Source organism: Neolamprologus brichardi, chromosome 8, assembly GCF_056152115.1.
Source record: "Neolamprologus brichardi isolate AB-2024 chromosome 8, ASM5615211v1, whole genome shotgun sequence".
In the NCBI taxonomy this organism is placed as follows: Eukaryota; Metazoa; Chordata; class Actinopteri; order Cichliformes; family Cichlidae; genus Neolamprologus; species Neolamprologus brichardi.
Window position 1 is genome coordinate 23,247,755 of NC_142111.1, and position 19,705 is coordinate 23,267,459.

Genomic DNA, 19,705 nt, shown 5'->3' on the forward strand with positions numbered 1-19,705 from the left:
AGATCATAAAAATGCAGGTTAGGCAGGTATTCCAGACTTTGTCCTCCCCAGCAACGTTTTCCAGTTCTTCCCGGGGATCCCGAGGTGCTTCCAGGCTCCTTTAGAGGGCCAGCTGATAGTTCAAGACTTGCTAATCTTAAAAAGATACAAGGCAGACTGAGGATAATGGAACATGGCGGTATTTTATTTTAAAACAAATGTATAATAAAATAAATGAGCGATGCAAAATTTAAACAGCCATAATTTTACACAGTAGCCGTGTCCCTCCCCTCCGTCCTCTGCCAGCCTTTTTCACAGCAACTTTTCTGCTTCTGAACGAGGCGTCAGCGAGAAGCCGCCTCTCAGTTTTGGTTCATTTTTTCTTTTTTAAATGGGTTTCATTTGTCCCCTTGGTGTATTTTGACTCCAAAATATAGCAAAAAAAATGCATAATGGGACAAAACGGTGAGAAAAAAAACAGAACAAAACACGTTGAAGTCTAAAACACATCCATCCCTTTTTGTTAATGCACGACGTCACATTTGCAAAGGAGAAGGCACCATTTCTGAAGACGTGTGTGTTGTTTAAGCAGGCGCTTGCACAACGTTTTGAGTCAAAAATGCAAACTGGAAGGACACAGGAAAGGGGAAGCGTTGGACCTGTAGTGTTGAGACACCTTATGCAAATGTGAAGAGAAGTGAGGAGGAGGAAAGGGCGGAGGGTAGGGGTTGTTTCACACACACATACACACAAAAAAATCTGTATTTACACTTGTTACATGTACGCAGTATGAAAAAAAAAACCTTTGAAGTTTTAAAAATCATCTGCATAATTTTTTTATCACCAGCAACATCGGTTATGTACAATTATATTAGTCTATTTCCTGTATCCGACTATAAAAGGCCTATATTATAAAATTGTTCTTTAGGTCTCCAATTCATCCAGAAGCATCAACGTTACAACAGTTTTCCTGAGTACAGTATGACGAGTGCCAGTGTTTGATCAATACTGCTCTGTGCCCCACTCAAGGTCACTTAATTCCTCTTTTTTTTCTATTTTTTTCTTTTTTTAAACACAGGAGGGGAAGGATCGACTGGTGTAACAGTCCACAGTGAGTCCCGCTGTTTGTTTTTGCAGAACAGAAACTGACAGAAAACGTGCGGCGCCGGCATCGAGCGCGCAGCGCAGATTGTGAGATTAAACGAGAGAGCACATCTCTTCCATACAACAGAAAAAGTGGAGAGTAGGACCGTTAGGCGGACAGGAGGGTTAGAGGAATAAAAAAAAATCAAACTGAAATCCACTGACTCCGCTCAGCTGTACATCCTGTGAGCTGATGTATACGCATGAATGTGTGGATTTGGGGGGTATCCATAATGTGCTTCTGCTAACTTGCACCACAGGGTGTTGCTAGGAGAAGGTGGCGACCAAGGCGATGATGATGATGAGGAGAAGGATGGCCAAACAGATTCCAATCCAGAGTTTTTTCTGCAGCGGGAGATAAGCACACAGGTTAGAGTCATTCCAGGAAAGAAAAATCAATCCCCCCCACCCCATCATGGTTTCAGAGTGGGGCCAATTTAAAGTCTCCGACACACAGAAACAAGTACAGCAGCCCCTTTTTCTGTGGGATAAATCGCTGTTTATAATATGTTACAGCATATGAGAGGTCTCATTTTAACCCAACATGTAATACCAGGCTTGTTTTCTAGCTAACAAAGGCGTGGTTTGTAAAGTTAACCTTGTTTTTTGTTTCCTTTTCTTTCTTTCGTGCGTGAGCAACACACATCGTCTTTTTCAATCACGTCATAAAGCCAGAGCTTTCCCAACTGATCATCATGAGGCTGTGAAGCATAGCTGGTGCCATAAAGTCTGACCAGATGGGGATTTAATTCAAAGAGTCAACACCCAAAGACAAGCTATTGTGTTTTCAGGGCCTGTAACTTGCACAACTTTTGAATGGCTTTAATAAAAAAGCTAAAGTTGCTGTATATAAAAATCAGCTGATCGTGATCGGGTCAGGTGGGAGATGCTCACAGATTTTATATGGGATGATGTGTTCAAGATTAAAGCAGTTTTCCTGCAAAGAGCTCAACCTCAAGCCAAGATTTAGTCACTTCTATTTAATTTTATTTACATAGCGCCAAATCACATCAGCAGTTTCCTTAAAGTGCTTTTTACTTTAAAAAAAATAAATAAATAAATCAGTATTTAATAATAAAACCATCCCCTTTGAGCAAGCACTTTGCGACAGTGGGAATAAAAAAATTCCTTTTTAACAGGAAGAACCCTGCAGCAGAACCAGGCTCAGCGAGGGGTGGCCATCTGCCCCGATGGGACAAATCTGGATCTTGTTTATCCAGAGAGTCTCATTTGTGAGCTTAAAGTTGACCTGAAGCTGTTTGATCAGTCGATGTGTCATATAAACACTAAAGTCGCACCATTTCATAACCATAAGCAACATTCAGGAGCGTTAAAGCATCCCAGCATTCGAAATACAGCTAGAAGATGTGCCTGGTATCAAAAAGGAGACGTTCACATGCTGTAGCTTGTTTCGACCAGACACCTGTCCCACATGGTTATATGACCCTTCAAAGTTAACGAAAAAGCACTTTAAGTTTTGGCTCTCATCTCTTATCGTGTAGTTAAAAAAATTAACATGATTTAATACAGAAAAAAAACGTCTGTATTTTGTCCGTAGACCATCTTGTTTCTTAAAAACAGATGTAATAGGTGTGGGTTTGGTCTCGCAGAGGACTCGTCACAGCTTTTACCTCACAGGAGACCCTAATGTGCAAACTTACAAACTGAGAGCAAAAACTGATCAGGAAAGTGTTTGCTCAGGTTATAATATTAAAGGCTTTTTTCCCCATACATCCTCACTTCACAGGAGTCGCCCCCTGCTGGCCAAGAAAGCAGCACTTCACTTATCACAGTCTAGGATTTTTAATCTTTTTAACGAGAGTCTGATAGAACAGATGGGATTACCACAATATTTGAGAAGCTTAATTTATTTGCTGTTCTCCTCCATTAGAGCAGTTTCCAGTGTCAATATTTACAAACTCCCCGACTCTGGAGCGTGCTGCCGTTAAGCACACAGAGGCCGCTCCTCTGCACGTTTAGCACAGTGATCGAGTTTTGTGGCGATCCAAACAGCATTTCTCTGCAAGGCAGCATTTTCCAAAGAATAATGAGGAAACTCGTTTCAGGAAGTTTCACCTTGCGTCACTCATGTGAATACAGGGCAGAGCTATTCTCTCATAACAGCACGGAGGAGGAAGAAAAACAAAGAGGATCGGAGCCCTCTCCTCGTTTTCCCTGTAAAGTACCCATGAAACCAAAAGAGGATACGACTCTCTGCAGCACAAAGTGTCCGTTTATTGTTATGCATCTCTGCTGCTTCTGATTTAGTTTTTAATTAAGGAGATTTTAGGACAACTGCTTACACTAGGAGAGCTGGTATATTTATAGAAAAAGGCACTAAGAGAATATTAGGAAAACAGCGAGTCGTGTTTCCATCTCTTCATCAACACATTCTGGTTTTCCAAATTTAATGATAACCATTAAATGAATTACTGTTTAATAACAAGCTTAAGGAAGTATTTTCATAGATTTTACAGTTTCACTGAGTGTCGTCTGTAACTCTGACCTCTAAATTGGAAAATAAGTATTTCTCTGACATCAGGTAATGTCTGCATGGAAAAAACCAACAATCATGCTTGATGTCAGTTGGTTAGGCCTTTCCACACTCTCATTTCTGCCAGTGTGAAGCTGCTGTGTTCTGTTCACAGATGACAACAGCTTCACGCCGATGATGGCCTCTGATCACAGGTCCCACTAAAGGACTTCAGGTCATCATGCCACCCTCACTGAGTCTGATTCTGACATGTGTACATGTAGGGCTCTGACCAACTCCTGCTCTCTCCTCCACACTGTGGAGCTCCTGGAGGAGCTGAAAAGGGTACAGATACTATCTCATACCAGTAGCAGCGAAACAAAACTAGAGGAGGGATAAGCGAGAGCACGCACTGTAAAACCATTTCCTGTTGCCTTGTTGTTGCCTCTCTACCAGTTGTTGCTGTAATTTGCACCAAAGCAGCTGAAATCATAAACGTTTCTACTTCCTAACTGGACAGACTGATCCTCCTGAAGTTTAATCTTTGTGTTGTTATTTTAGAGAAAAGTGAGAACCTGCAGAAACGAGCACCTTAATGTGAACGTGGGAAAACAGTCTCTTGGCTAAGAGGCTTCGCATCGATTTGCATCCTTGTTTAGATTGTGTGTGTAATCGAGCTGTGAGAAAACTTGGCTTCGTTGTTGCTGTGAGTGTAATGAAAGTAAAAGTGACGCTTAGATTGACTGATTAAAAAACCGTCCTTTTCATGATGTCATTCGGGTTTCTCTGTGCGTACCTTGCGTGATCTATGCTGATACGTGACCGCTTTCTCCAGCTCGCCCTTTGCTTTCTCCACGTAGTCCGAAGACTTGTTGATATTGTTCTCAATCCTGTCCACCATCTCCCCCTGCGGTGAACAAAAACATCACGATCAAACGCCATCCGCAGCCCGAACCAGCTCCACCGACTTCATCGGCGCTGCGTTACCTGAGCCTCCACCTCCATGGCGAGGTACTGGAACATGTCGTGCAGCTCTCTGATGCTGCTCTCCAGCTTCAGGATCTCATCGTGCCGGGACTCGATCTCATTCAGAGCCTGCCTCGTAGCTTTAGTGTCACTCAGGATCTGGACACCATATTTATTAGGGAAATCGTGGACAGCAGAACCAGGCACAACTTTTCAGGGGGTCATCTATGAACAGCAGCACAAAACCTGCAGGATTCTTCGCACGAGCTACTTGAGTTAGACTACAGCACAGCTAAGGGCTGCACAGGATATTCTTACCATATCTGTAGTCCTGTTTGAGCAGTTAGAGAAGTGTGTGAAAGTTACTAAACCTGCAGCCACAGAACACCTGCATCTGCTGCAGGGAAGTCTGTGTTGTGGTTTCTCACGTTGAAACACACTTTCCTTTTTGTTAACTTCGCACGTACTCACATTTTGGGTGAAAACATCCGTCTGCCCGCTCTCGAGCATCGTATCCAGCTGCTCATCTGTCACGTTGCTGCCAGCTGAAGACGGGAGAAAATCAAATCAGAGCGTTTAGAGGAACGCGCAGAACGGTGAAGATGTTCTGTCCTCGTCTACAGCTGATTACAGCGCTCCCATTAGCATTATTCACACTCTACTAGAGTAGCTTTGCATGATTAGCAGTTCAAAATAATCTCTTTATCTTAAACTTGAAGGCGTTTCAGCCATTCCCCTTTTAGCCAACCCTCTTCTGACTGACGGGTGGAGCTGGGTGGGTGAGCTTCGAGATAAGAGGTCCCATTTAGGTCACTGTAATATCCATACATCAACATTTTAGAGCAGTTCAAGGCCTGAGCTTTTTAGTTTGTACCTAAACTGAGTTCATTATTTGACTGTATGGTTTCATTTAACAGGAACACCCACCACTGCAGGATATGACAGGAAATTACAGCAGTGCTTTCTAGTCATTCGTGACCACACATGAAGCTGCGCAGAGCTGCTAGCCGAGCACCTTTGACTCATCTTTGGTCAAATCAGCTTAGCACCAGCATGGTGTCCGAATTCTTTTAAAGCAAACTTATGCTTTTCCTTTAATTCATGTCGAGTTTTAAAGGTTGATGATCAAATTTTTAAATAATGTGATCAGTTTATGTACACGTACTTCCTGTGAGCCAAAAGCTCAGGCTTCAGACTGTGTTTTTCTAGTCTTGGCTCAGTGTGACCTTACAGAGAGGGGATATTTCTAATATGGTCACAAACCCCACCCACCGGCCACCCAACCCTTCTGTGTTTGAGGGGCAGCCAATTAGGAGAAAGTTGGCTTAAAAAGGGGGAGGAGCTAAAACTGCTTTTGGTACAGTACAAGATTAAAAAATAAAATAAAGGATTATTCTGAAATGTGAATCATGCAAAGCTACCCTAGTAGAGGCCAACTGCACATTAGTGTGAAATATCCATCTCACCCCCTTTAAACATATGTTGTGTCATTTTAAAACAGAAAGTGACAGAAAGAAGAAAACGGCACGGCGTTGTCACCCGACTTTAAACCTCCCGCCGTAGTGTGGAAGTGATCGGTAAAACTGATTTCCCCAACTGAGACCACAGACCACAAAAATCTGACATGGTGACAGATATATCTCCTCGGTGCTACTCACTGATTTTCAGCTGCCTCTGTATTCTTTCCACGTTTCTGTCCCTGTACTGAGCCTGGATGGTGTTACAGTGGCCCATCAGCTCCACAAACTCCTTGGACAAGATAGCGTGCTGGCAAAAGGAAGCAGAGTGAAAAAACAAACGTAGTGGTAATTTCCCTCAAAATTTCCCCCAAAACCAGCTGTCATTTTCACAATGAGTGGCCATTACAGGTAATACTTACGATTTAGCTGCTTTTAAAATGGTTATCAATAACCGAAACTATCAGCACAGCATTCATTTCCACTTTAAGGCTATAAAGCTCATTAAAACTGATCATACGCCAGTCACATGACCTTGATGGCATGCTGTTTACAGAGAAAATAGAAAGAGAGGGGCGTTATGTTTTTAGCTGATTACAAAAAGTCTCGGGTGCTACCTGTGTGCGCTGCATTCGAGTATTTATGGGTATGTATTTCCCATCATCCTCTCCCTTCTTGGGCTCAATACCTGTGGAAAGATGGCCACAAGTCAAGCCACGCTGAACAAAAGAATAAATCTTTTCCCCCTGCAGCTCAAAGATACTCACTCTTCAGCTTTCTCTGGATTTGACCAGCCAGCGTTTTGATCTCGTCTCGAAGAGTTTGGAGCTCTTTCTTCATATCTGTGCAAAAGATCAAAAACAGTAAATTGAGCAAACAAAACCCTTGAATATGACAACCCGATCGCCCCCTCTCCTCTGACAGTTTACTAACACGCTTCTGTCTGCAACTTTCGGTGAACCACTACACCTTATATATGACGATATATTACGCACCTTCCTTCGGTAGCGCCTCGCCCAGCACAGTTTTCTGTTTGTTCTCGAGGTCAGACACCATCCTTTTGAGCTGCTGGAGCCCCTGGTGAATTTCTTGGGTCTGACGATAACAAGGAAAGAATTTTAGGTTTCTTAGGGAACAAGATAACTATTTTGTTAGCTCAATTTAACTCATATATCAAGCAAATATCATCCTATTCTCTCTATCAGTCCTTATAGCTAAAATGGGTGCAGCTCCCTCTGATATCTATGAATCAATGCCAACATATGTAAGGTTTCTTTGTGTTAGCTGGCTCAACAACACCTAAAGTCCCCCATCAGAGACAATAACGGGTATCGCACAGGCTTTCTGCTCCAGGCTCTGACTGCACTCACAAAAACAAGGCACTACTGGTGCAGCAAATAATTCAGAGAAGCAGTGCTACAGAAAAGTGTTTGTTTTGTGAATTCATAAATTAATATACCATCACATGAAAAAAGAAAGTTTCCACTGGACCCTCTGCAGTCCTGTAAGAAGAACTAAGTCCGCAGCGTAACCAGATCCCCTCTTAACCCTACGCCGTAACCTGACGTGTACCTCCTAAGACATAACTACATGCTGGGTCGATGCAGCACACAACACTTGGAAGGTTATGGCGTAGGGTTAAGAGGAGGTTCCAGTTTTGTCACAAGTTATGACGCAGCTTTCCTACGCATTGATTAGGAACACCTGGCTGCTACTTGCCCTCTTATTTCCTGCCGAAGCAACAAAGGTTTTTGACGCGACAGCTGCAAGTTGAAGCTGTGAAATGTTTAACTTGATTCATCGTAATATTCAGTGAATTCAGGACTAACGATGGACCGTGGCTCGATGACAAAGGTGTGGAAACCACTTCAGTCTGTGGCCAAATTAAAGTCAAAATTTTAAGATGCCGGCTACAAATTTTGACTTATGGATGGAAAAAGAAAAAAGTTCTTTAGTGAGCGAGCGTCCATGATTAAACCCTGTTTACACTGCTGCTTGGCTTTCCTCAGCATGGAAAATATAAGCATACTTACAACATATTCTCAATCAGTGAAAGCACATTTCCAGATGATTTTTAACCAAAACACTGAACGTAACCTTCTGCAGACCAGGTCATGTGTTCAGTCTAAGTTACCGTAGTGATCCAGCCAAGTAAAAAGCCACCTAAAAAGGCTCACTAACCAATTAATCTGCCTTATAACTAGACTATTCACGCTGGTTGAACAACTACTGACTTTTTAAAAATAAAACACTTGCATACAGCACTGTTAACCTACTTATTTACACAGTACAGTTTAAACTGCTCTGACTCCACATCTATTTAACCTGACACTGGATGTCCAGCCTCTATGGCTCCCTGCCCTCATATCCTTGTGTCCTCTCCCCAGATAACCTTGGTCCTTATCCTCCAGCTTCTCTCCTCCTGTTGGTGAATGGTGTCACATACATAAACGTCTTTCTAAAAATTTATAGTGGCAAGAAGGTCAAGTGGATCAGGCTCAGAGGTCTCGTACTTTCCATGTTTTTGCTTTGGACCAATAAAAACAAAGAACAAACCAATTTCTATCCACGGGCCATCAGGATGGATCACTGATGAACTGTCGAACTTTAATTATTCATAATTGTACATTTGCAATTTTGTACATTTATATTAACCTGTAAACTGTGTTTTGCTTGTAAACGTCTTGAATCTTGAAATATGAGAATATCTAAGGCATTCCTGACATATTAGTCATGCTTTTTGGACCTTTAAAATACTTTCTAGGGGGAGTTTTCCATACCAAGAATAAGACTCCAAGGACAAAAATGTGGATATGCATAAATTGAGCAGTTTCTTCTAACCATTTTAAATCAAAACCCAAAGATATTCAAACACATTACTACAGAGGCCTAAGATCAGCGCAGAGAATAGTCACATTTTGTGATATTAGGTGAATAACTCTGGTTCCTTACTCGTGACAGTTCGGGTTCAAGGAGACTGGGATTTAGCAGACTACGATTTGTTGACAAAACAGGTTAAGAACGCATCAGCAGCAGTCTGTGATATTTAAGCCTCTGTAGTGCATTTTTGTCTCTCTTTTGCACAAATGTAAAATTCAGAAGTGTGTACAAACTACCACAGTGATTGACTAACACGAGGACAGTGCAGATCATTTAATTTTGGGGGATTTTCCAGAGAGAAGTGCGTGATGTTTCTGCCTCACCTTTCTGAAAAAGGTTTCATTTTCCTTCTCTGAGCCTCCAGATTTGATCAGCGCTTTGCCCTCCTCATCGTCATCCGAAGCCTCTGCGGTCTGAAGTCACATTGATTTTAAATAACATAAACAGAAGAAAAACAGTGAGTGCTTTCTCGCTGTCCGAGGATGTGAATCATGAGCCCTGCCCTGTCCCGGCCTGCCCTATCCTTTAAGGAGAAAGGACTGCAACGGAAGTTGGAAGCAAAACATCAACAAAGTCAACTTTTATAAAGAGAAATATCTGCAAAAAAATCCCACTTAAGCACTTTTTGATTCCCTCTGCTCGTCTAAGTTGTCCCTGGAGACTCTTAGGTTAACTCGGGTAAAGTAGTGAACTGGGCTAACTTAGCCACGCTAGCGGAGCTAGAGCTAATGTTAGCACTTTACTTTGAAACTCACATTTCCTAATTCTTTGGTCCGGTCCCTCATTTTTCCAAAAGCGAAGGGAAGAAATCAAAAGTAAAAACCGCTGCACTGAAATAAAGCGAGCCGCTCCCAAAGCGTAATATCCGCAAAGTTCACGCCGCCGCTGTCATTCAACTAGTAAACTCCAGCGGCAGCGCGTCTTCTTCTGCGGCCCACTCAACACTCAACTCATCGACTCACCGGCGCCCCCTGTCATAGCAGGAGGAACTGCTGAAAGGCTCCAATCGTAGGCTTTCTTCCCAAATACTCACTACGTACAATAATCTAGCCATATAAAGATAAATAAAAAATATGTGCGATGCGAATATTTATTTAGATAAATAAACACATATTGTGCAGATACAGTGGAGATATAAAGGTCGTGACTTTAGGATATTAAGATTAAGGAGGCACAGAAAGAGAGAATAGATAATTTAGTGGTAAAGTAAAGGAAAAGAGGAAAAAAATAAACAGTAAAAGCAAACAAAGACTAACAACAATATTTTGATCATGGGTGTTGTAATGTAATAAAATGCAATTGTAGACTTTACAGAAAAACAGACCTCAGAACTTATTACAAATTTTAAAATTAAGCCAGTTTTATATGGTCAGTAATATTGCTCACTTACTCTTGTACTTGCAGATGCTGTTGATATGTCGACTTAAGATCTAATGTTATTTTCACTCACTTGTTCTGTGCCACCTAGGCATGTGGGTCATATTGTGGCAGCATTAAAAACAGTGTGACTAAATTAATTTTAAAAACATTGATTTGTTCCAATCAGCCCGTAACTGCTGTTTAATAGTTTCTACCGACCGGAGAACAGCTGGTACCTCAGGAATCAAAATTATTTTCTATAAAACAATAGATGAAAAAAAGAAATGACACACAGAGGCAGAAACAATTCAGTCCATGGTTTGCTTGTTTTAATACCTAAAAAAAATCAGATTTCACTATAAGTGATGAATTTACTGGTGCAGTCCAAACAAGTTGAAAGTAAAACCCTGTAAAATCTGCTGCCTCCTGAGTTGGTGTGAAAAGTGCAGCCTCTGAATCTGAAGAGTGCTTTCATTCAGATCCAAATTATGTGAAGGTAACTGCACTAGAACAAGAAAGGTCTGCTTTACAAATCCCGAAAGACGTTTGAAACACCTGATCCCTGCTGAAAGTGAGGAGTTCAAACATTTCAGTTTAGGTCACAGCTCTAATATCTGCTGAACATCAAGAACTGAAATTATGGAATAGCCTGCAAGAGCATCAAAACCGGAGTCTGCTGCTGCTCCATGACCACAGTATACAGTGATCCTCCAAGAGTCTGCAGCGGTTCTTAAACTAACTGCTGGAAATATCTACACAGCCTATGGCACCAACACTGAAGCCCACTGCCTGCAGAAACACCACACATCCTCCAAACCGGTCCACCTCTTCACCCTGAGCTGAGTGACACCACAGTGAAAGAACCACAGGCTGCTATAGAGCCTGTAAACACGAGCAGTGAATTTTACAGGATGTTTCTGAGAACTTTGAATTCAGCGGACATTGGGCAATGAGGTAGAACAGATAACAGCCCTAGAGGAAAAGCATGCTGCCTTAGTCTTGGAGATAGAGCAGTGGAAAAGGACTGAGTAATACTCAAAGAGATGAGGCAGAAAAAGCAAAGGTATTTCTTTAAGTTTATAAGAAAGGGGAAGTTGCACACAAATGTTTCCCAAAAATTGGATGAACTAAAAACAGCTCTCAGCATTTAAAGAGAAAAGAAAAAGAATACCGAGAACTTCTTAGCACTAAGAGGAAACTACCAAACTCCAGGCAGAACTGGCCCAATTTCATGGAAAAATTCTAGTTTATCCTCACGTGTAGAGTTAGGTGGTTAGAACTTCACTCTATGATTTTGTATAACCTTTGTATGCTCAGATGAAGTATGTGTATATGTCAGCGTGACCTTGTGAAAACTGCTTAGCTTTGCTTAGCAATATTTCACTATGTTATCTGCTAACTGTTTTGCTCAGAAGGATGAAACTCCAGTGCCAGGAGCTTCCCATGAAAAGATAGTGGGAGTTGTCCTCTGTCCAGCCACAGCCCGTGGGACAGAAAGCTGTTGTAACTAAAAGACAAACAGAGTTGTGTGCGGGGGGTATAAAAGAAGAGCTGAGACATCCCAGGGGCAGAGCTGGCATGACTGTGAACTGTGAAGTTTGATGTGTGTTGGCTCTCCTGTAATAAATAGCTTGATCACAGCTCTTTCCATGTTGCAGACTTTAATTACAAAATTCTACAACACCCAACACCAAAGAAACCTTCAAGAACAAAGATCCCTGTGGGAGAAGGACAGGCTCATAGCTGTGCACTGATCAGGATGAGAGTGGCATCTGTAGGAACCTTGAAGCAGAAAGTGACTGACTGACTCATGATTTGATGAACAGAGTAATGAAATCTCAGTAATCAAAAAAATAATCAGGAAGAAATTCTGCTGGATTTTTAAATGATTGCCTTAACTTGACCTCCGCCTCAACAATGAAACTTGTTTATGTTAAGTCAAATTGTAGAGCACTGCTTTCACATTGATTTATCATAAAATCTTAAAACAACTCATAAAAGTAAACATTGCTATATCAATAAGCCAACTGTTATCATGCAGATGCATTGTTAAGATATGGTTGTTAAGCTGAATGAGTAAAATAACCTGCAGCAGCTGGTTCTTTGAGCTGCATGACTGCTGGTTGTCCACAGGGTGGCACAATCTCCTAACCTAAACACAAATGTTACTCGTACAGGAAAGCTTTAGTCCAGCGCCTCAAGCCCACCTTTAAATATCATTGCCTATTGGAACAATGCAAACACGGAGAAGGACTGAAAATATGGAATTGGTTGAATGCTACTATGCCAGCTGACACACAAAAAAAGGTTATGTGCAGCACATGTGGGATCAGTAGAAAACCAACATCCACAATGAGCTACAAGGACCTGGCAGCTTAGTGCAATAACATCAGCAGAAGATGGTTATTGTTGAAGCTGGAGATCCGGAGGTTACAGCACACTGGGAACAATGGTGAGCAGTAGGGACATAATGATGGAAGAGACCAAAGGTGGCTGACAGGACCAAAGTTGCAGGAGGTCCAAAGGTGCCCTCTAGACTATTGGACTGCGTACACCAGGGGTGGGCAACTCCAGGTTTTAGATGTGTCCTTGATCCAACACAGCTGATTTAAATGGCTAAATTACCTCCTCAACATGTCTTGGAGTTCTCCAGAGGCCTGGTAATGAACTAATCATTTGATTCAGGTGTGTTGATGCAGGGTGAGATCTATAACCTTCAGGACATTGACCCTTGAGGCCTGAAGTTGCCCACCTCTGGCGTACACAGACAGGCACAAACGAGTGACTGGGACAGAACATCTGTGCTGCATATGTACTGTTAGGAGACACCACCATTGTTGGTTGAGAAGAACTGGGCTAAGGTACTGTAGGACCCTCTGGGAGTTTGAAGGTTCTGCACAGCATCTGAGGTATATGTAAGACTGCACTCTTCTGAATACCTCTGATATGGTGCCTGAAATCTGCTGGAGCTGCCCTCCCAGTTTTGGGGTTACAACTCCTAATGCTCCGATTACCACTGGGACCACTTTGTACTTTACCTTCCTTCTACTCCAGATGTTCCTTCAGTCCACAACGTTGTTGTCAAGCTTGTGCTGGATAGTGTATTGACGACATTAACAACTTTGGAAAAGTAGTGTCAGCGTTTAAATCTAAGTCAGACATACATCAGCTGCTGCCCAAGGAACCGTTCATTAATTTAAAAAAATATAATGATAGGTCTATCTTTCTTAAAAATGGCGAGAACAGTAGCCACAATGATCAATAATCATTAGAAATATATGTATCTTTGGCAAATCTAAGAAACCTATAGATGCTTGTCATGGTTGTTTGGGCATCATCTGTCAGCATGTTTCAGTCTCGATGTCTTGCAACTCAGTCCTTCCTGGTAAAAGGGCTAAAGTTGCACTCTGCAAAGCTCCGCTGTCTAGATCCTTATTACCTTAAATATAAAAGAAATCAATATACTGCAGCTTTAGATGCAAAAATTAGATTCAGTTCAGAAAAGAAATAAGTGGCTGAGATATTACACCTTAGAATGAATCCAATTTAGCATTGTATGTCTTTAAGGGTGTCCTATTATGCTCATTTCTGACTGCTGTGCTAAAGTAACTCTGCATGATTAACAGATCTTATTTTAGAGCACGATGTATCTTAAAATAAGCCTTTTGCCTCCTTCCTTTAAGCCAGTGGATCTCTAATTTTGGTGTGTGGAGAAACTTACAGGTGGAACATGGACACGGGTCCATGAGATGAAGCTAAGCTGAATGAATAGGACTTTTATTTTCAAGAAATTATTTGAGAACCACAAAAGTAGAAAAAGATGTCTAGTGCTTAGAGCAGTCTGAAGCCTGGGATCTGGCTCTGGGATTACTTATTCATCAGTCCTCTGGAACTCATTGCACTCTGTAAAGTCCCCCTAGCCATATTTTTGTCATCCCATATCAGTGTGTGTCAGGCTTGAAAAACACTTAGTCAATTGAATTTTTAGTAAAGATGTCCATTCCTGATACTTGCACAGAAAATGTGACTGTAGAAATAAAAATATTTGCTGTATTATTGTTCACAGACACACAGCAAAGGCAGAGATGAGATCATTTCCACATAAAGAGTGGGAAAATGTATGCTTACAGGACTCTCAACAACGTCCTTATTTAAGACTCTTATCTTGATTTGAACACATCAAATGCTGAAACAACACCATTAATGAGCTCCCCAGAGCTGCTACAACTGATACAGTTTTATCTCTCTTATTGTCTTTCTTTCACTCACACATATCTCTGAGGTCATGCCTTTCCCTAAGCCTCCCATCAGAACCAAATCAGAACCACACAGGTAAATATTTATCCAATCTTCTATTAAATATTGTTTATAACCCCTGACCTCCATCGTACAGCCTTGAAATTATCTACACAACAAACTTTGCAAGAACCTAAGGGATCTCGGAGAGCACCTTTAGTTTTGATGAGCACATAAATTCTGTTTTTAACTGTTTCTTTCAACATAAGATTGTTGCTACCTTTGCTCCCAATTATTTAAAAAAATTAATTAAGTTTGTAATTTTTTTAAAGAATATTTTAATGGCACATTTTGACGCTGCTATTTTACTGTTTTGACACATTCGCCCTGCACCATGCATATGGAACGCCAGGACTGCCATAATGAATTAATTAAATACACCATTAAATAATTAATTAAATGTGGCAATAATTAATTAAAATTTGAAATAATTAATTACATAAATATTTACGACACATGTAATTGATTAATTATTGACACATTTAATTAATTAATGACACATTTAATTAATTATTGCCACATTTAAATAATTATTTAATGGTGTATTTAATTAATTCATTATGGCAGTCCTGGCGTTCCGTACATGCACTCTTTGCGTTGGTTGGCTGTCCATCACAAACAGAAGGTTTCAATAGCAGGTGGGTGGGGCTTCTGGGTTCAGAGCTGGTGCTGGATCCCTGGGATCGTCATGTTAGTGATAACTGCTCTCTCTAACATGATACAAAGCGTAAGCTAGAAAAAAATTAGCATCTAAAGACTGAAGCCTGAAGTTTTTCCTCATGAGGATTACTTATACACATGTTCCCCTCAAACCACCACTGCTGAAAAAATGAAAAAGTACTCACAGTTCAAACGAAATTGAAATGTTCTGGGTTTTAGCTGGCAGGAGTGGCACCTGGTGTCGCCCATCTGCTTCAAGGTTCAACGTGTTGTGCGTTCAGAGATGCTCTTCTGCATGCTTCGATTGTAATGAGTGGTTATGATGGTCATGTTGTTGTATTAGCTCGCCTGATATTTTCCTTCTTTTCAATGTTCTCTGTAAACCCTAGAGATGGTTGCGTGGGAAAATCCCAGTAGAACACCAGTTCTGGAATACTCGGACCTGGCACCAACATCTCGGTTTGAACTTCAGCAAGTCTTCTCAACAAGGCACTGAGTTTGCTGCCATGTGATTGGCTGATTGGATATTTGTAAAAAGGAGCGCGTGTATCAGGTGAGTGTATATATGACATGAAGGGAAAACATTGTTTCAATCAAGGAGGAGAAGTTTTATGTAGAACATTTTCATTTAATATGAGGAATTTTAGTTATAGGGAAAAATTAAGTCCCTGTTGTCCCCCTTTCACAGTGCAAGGACATTTCCTGAATCAGGATTATAAATGTGATGGTTTAGCACGACTATGGCGCTCTCCAGTAGGAGGAATGTAGGTAAACTACATTTCCCAGGATGCACTGGTTGGAAACGTCGAGCTGTCACGGCCGAGAGAGAGGGAGAGAGAGAAATTGGTCCAGCATCTCCGGAGCAGCGGAGCGGAGCGGATACAGAGACGCGCAGTCCTCATCAGCAAAATGAGGAGGAATTAACGCGCCGACTGTCTCCCGTGTGTTTCCCACCGCGATGCACGCCGTGGATGTTTAAAGCCTCCTCGCCTGCTGTAGACCAGCGCGGACATCTGACTTTATCCCATCAATGAGATATGTGGAGTGGCTCTACCGCTCGGTGGTAACGCAGAAAAACACAAGATGAAGAAGCAGTTCAACCGAATGAGACAGCTCGCCAACCAAACAGTGGGCAGGTAAGCGTGAAACGGCGCGTTAGATTGGCCACACCGAGCTGCATGCGTCCCGCTTTAATTGGCTCTGGGTCAAGCGGCCAAAGCAGGAATTCGTCGGTTGTGTGTATGTGTACAGTATTCAGTCATTCACGCGTCGGGCTTTTGCTGCTCAGCTGGTTTGATTTGCACAAAGCATTAACTGTCAGTGTCAGTGTAGGTCACAGTTGCAGCTTGAACGGGGTGTGATTGATTGAGCTCAGCAGGAAGGAGCGTACCCGCACGCAGACGAGCAGGGAACTGACATGGTACCCAAGAAGCTGGGCTACTGCCCACTGACCAATGAAATCAAAGCAGAGGGCAGCTTCAAGGCATCCTGCTGCTGGAGGGGAGTCAACACACAGCCTCTATGAAGATGCTCAAGGCGCCTTTTAATCAAATTAGTGTGGCATAGCGGGTGATCTGTGGGATGTTAACTGGTGAAATATGTTTTTTTAAATGTTTGACGAGGCATTCAAAGACCTATCTTAAAACCCTGCTGTAACCGGGTCCAAGTCCCTGCTTAGGGCGTAGTAATATTATATAAAAGTGCAGGAAGTTTTGGGGTGGGGTTTGCAGTGATGTTAATCGTTTGAGTATTTTATCCCAACATTTTACAGTTATATTTTTAAAACTGCAGCTGTGTAGGAAGAATTCGAGATGGGAATTCCCAGTGAGTCATTCGGACTACACAATATTATCACAATGGCAACCAGTGCTGCCTCACAAAATCTCACCAAGTTGCTCTACCTACCCACACAGCCCATTTGCCCCAGTGGTGCGATAGCTGAACCAACAGATGATTTGATCAGATGTTTATCTCTGGTGCCTGGATTGGTCTTTATTGGTCAGACAAGGCAAGAATTCACCTTACATTTTCTTCAGTCTTGCATTATGTTGTTTTGTCTTGCAGTATCCTGAAATAGAGTTCATCATCTGTGTTTGCACGAGTTAAGAAAGATTTGGCATCTTGAAAAGTTCCCGAATACAATATAATGGTTCCAAAACAGCTGATAAAACAAAAACAGGTCATTTAGCTTACCATAACGATTGGAAACAGAACCCGAGGGATTGTAGTCACTGTCACCCTAACCATAGTTGATTTAACTGTTTTACATAGTTTGGTCTAATGAAACATATCGATGCTAATAAAAATAAAAAAGAGGACCGAATATTGAGCCCTGAGGAACTCCAATACTAATACAACTCAGTAACTAAGTTAATACATGATTATAGAACCTTATTGGAATTTTTTTGGCTAATTATTGCTTTTAAATTGCATATTTCAGTTAAGAACGGGAGAAATCATTAGAAATTGGGAAAATTTCTTGCTGTTTCGTCTTTGATTAATATCTCAAACAACATTTGAGTCTTTCAGAGTTCAAGTGTTTGCTCCATTTCTATTTTTTGTCCTTGTTGAGGTGGGGCAGGTTGGCCTTTTTGTGCAAAAGCTTATAACATGTAACTCCACCCTTTTCACCTATATATCCAATTCATGGTGAAATCCCAGGGTAGGTCCCTATTGTCTAAATTACTTTTCAGTGTTGAGTGTCAAGCTTCAGGAAGAGCTGTTTTTTAATCCTGGAAGTGCCTCACCATTCAAACACAGTGGAAGAATGCAGAAGTGATTAATCCTTAGTAAATCCCGACTGCACAAATTTGCATCAGATAGTATGCAAATGTGAAAATACCTAGGATTAATGTGTTTAGTTTATGTGATGTATTTGTTATCAGTGCATCTGTTTTCTTCCTGCCAGGCCTGATGCTGCAGATAACTCTGGAGTTTGTTAATCTCTCAGTCAAGATTGAGTCTTGCTGAAAGTATATAGCTCATTTTAGCTTTCATTGTTTGAAAACATGCTCAATATGCTTCCTCAATCAAGTGTAAAGTGCTATTTGATCCATGTAGGAGGACACGGGTGTCGTAGCCTCTTTAAGCCTTCGGGCCAAGCCTAGAGAAGAAGGAATCATATTTAAATTCCAGTTAAGATAGGTGTAGCTAAAGCTTTTCTCTAAATAGGTGTTGTGAAGACTTTGTCTCTGCTTCTGTTTTCCCACCACACCCATAGCTGAACTAAAAATAATTGTCATATGTCAATACTGCACCCTTGGCAGTTTGTCTTGTGCTCTGACGTGTTGTTTAACCCATTAAAATTATTACATAACCTTACAACAGAAACACTGTCGTATATGCAAACAGGACCTGTCTAATAAGGACATGGGGTGATTTGTAGCCTGTCGTTAACTGCAGCTCCACCAGGTTTATTATAAAGCATTATGGTATGCACTGCTGAGGTGATGTAAGTACTGTAAAACCTGTTTGTTTTGCTTGGCTGACAGCACTAACTGACAGTGCTGGCACGCAGACAAGGTTTCATTGTATGCAAAACTTTTACTGTACAGTACTTCAGATTATATAGTAATACATTTGTCTCATCATCCTAAATTTCTTCTTTAGCAGTGCAGATTACCAAAATATACAGTCCCCCAGCAGATGAGTTTTTCCCCACAGAAATCAGATCTGAATATTACAGGGTTACGTGAAGAGACCGTCTAAAATCAAGTCCAAAATTAACCAAAAACCAAAGCCAAAACAGGTCCAAACCAGCCACCAATGATGACCGAGATTAACCTCAAAAACAAATTTAAAGCAAGTTCAAAATCAGTCTTCAACCCAGCTCCTTATCCAGTCCAAAACCAGTAGAGCCTGAAAGTTGTCTAAAACCAGAATCCTCAGCTTAGCATCATGCAGTGAGTCTGAGGTTCCCTAAAGTGACAGAAGACACCAGAGATCTGAAACCTGCCCCAAAACTTAAATCCCTATAAACTTGCAAAAAGTTCCCCTAGATGCTGGGACCAAGTGCTACGTGCCTTGAAAAACTGCACTAAGCTGCAGCCGGTTTAAGGCAAATTGTTATGAGCATCCTCAATTTACTTTTAGAGGCTAAAACTTTTTTATGCAGCATCTTACTCGACTACACGCAGAGTGCAGGCAGAGGCGCTGATACAAATCAATGAAAAAGGTATTACTGCAGCTAATGCCAAGCAAAGTGAGCTTGGTAGAGGTATCAGAAATCCCCGAAGGATATTTTCCCATTACGAAAAAATTACGGGAATTATGCCCTACTTGGGCCTGAGGGGACAAAAGCTTTAATGCACTTCACCAAATAAAACCAAACAATTATTGGTAAGTATACAGACACAAAAAGGCCTGTGTGGTAGGTTAGATGCTTGTTTATTTCCCCTTCTTCTTCTTCTCTAGAGCCCAGTGAGGCGGAACATCCTGGTAATGAGTTCTAACCTGTATCATAAGAAGCAGAACAGCAGGGGCAATTAGTCAT

At 41.5% G+C, this 19,705-nt stretch overlaps 2 protein-coding genes across 5 annotated transcripts in view; one reads left to right on the forward strand and one right to left on the reverse strand.

Annotated features, from left to right (window-relative positions):
• Positions 1-163: 163 nt before the first annotated feature.
• On the reverse strand, positions 164-9,833 carry stx4 (syntaxin 4). The gene is made up of 10 exons (XM_006793195.3): positions 9,654-9,833; positions 9,222-9,311; positions 7,014-7,113; positions 6,786-6,860; positions 6,636-6,706; positions 6,220-6,328; positions 5,033-5,106; positions 4,583-4,720; positions 4,392-4,502; positions 164-1,467 (listed from the first exon to the last, which is right to left on the reverse strand). Exons 1-10 carry the CDS (start codon positions 9,681-9,683, stop codon positions 1,390-1,392), a joined length of 876 nt encoding a protein of 291 aa, XP_006793258.1. The 5' UTR covers positions 9,684-9,833; the 3' UTR covers positions 164-1,389.
• A 6,234-nt stretch (positions 9,834-16,067) lies between these two features.
• The window catches only part of LOC102792380 (rho GTPase-activating protein 44-like), a 109,925-nt gene continuing 106,287 nt past the window's right edge, over positions 16,068-19,705 (forward strand). For all 4 annotated transcript variants that reach the window (XM_006793196.2, XM_006793198.2, XM_006793199.2 and 1 more), the window contains exon 1: positions 16,068-16,349. In XM_006793196.2, the coding sequence (XP_006793259.1) occupies positions 16,297-16,349 (53 nt within the window). In that variant the 5' untranslated portion in view covers positions 16,068-16,296. The remainder of the gene's footprint in view (positions 16,350-19,705) is intronic.

Coding starts and splice junctions, on each gene's coding strand:
- stx4 (XM_006793195.3), bottom strand. CDS start 9,683: ATGAGGGACCGGACCAAAGAATTAGGAAAT. Junction 5,107..6,219: donor ACAGAGGCAGCTGAAAATCA/GTGAGTAGCACC, acceptor TCCCGTCTTCAG/CTGGCAGCAACGTGACAGAT. Junction 1,468..4,391: donor ATCAGCATAGATCACGCAAG/GTACGCACAGAG, acceptor CTCCCGCTGCAG/AAAAAACTCTGGATTGGAAT.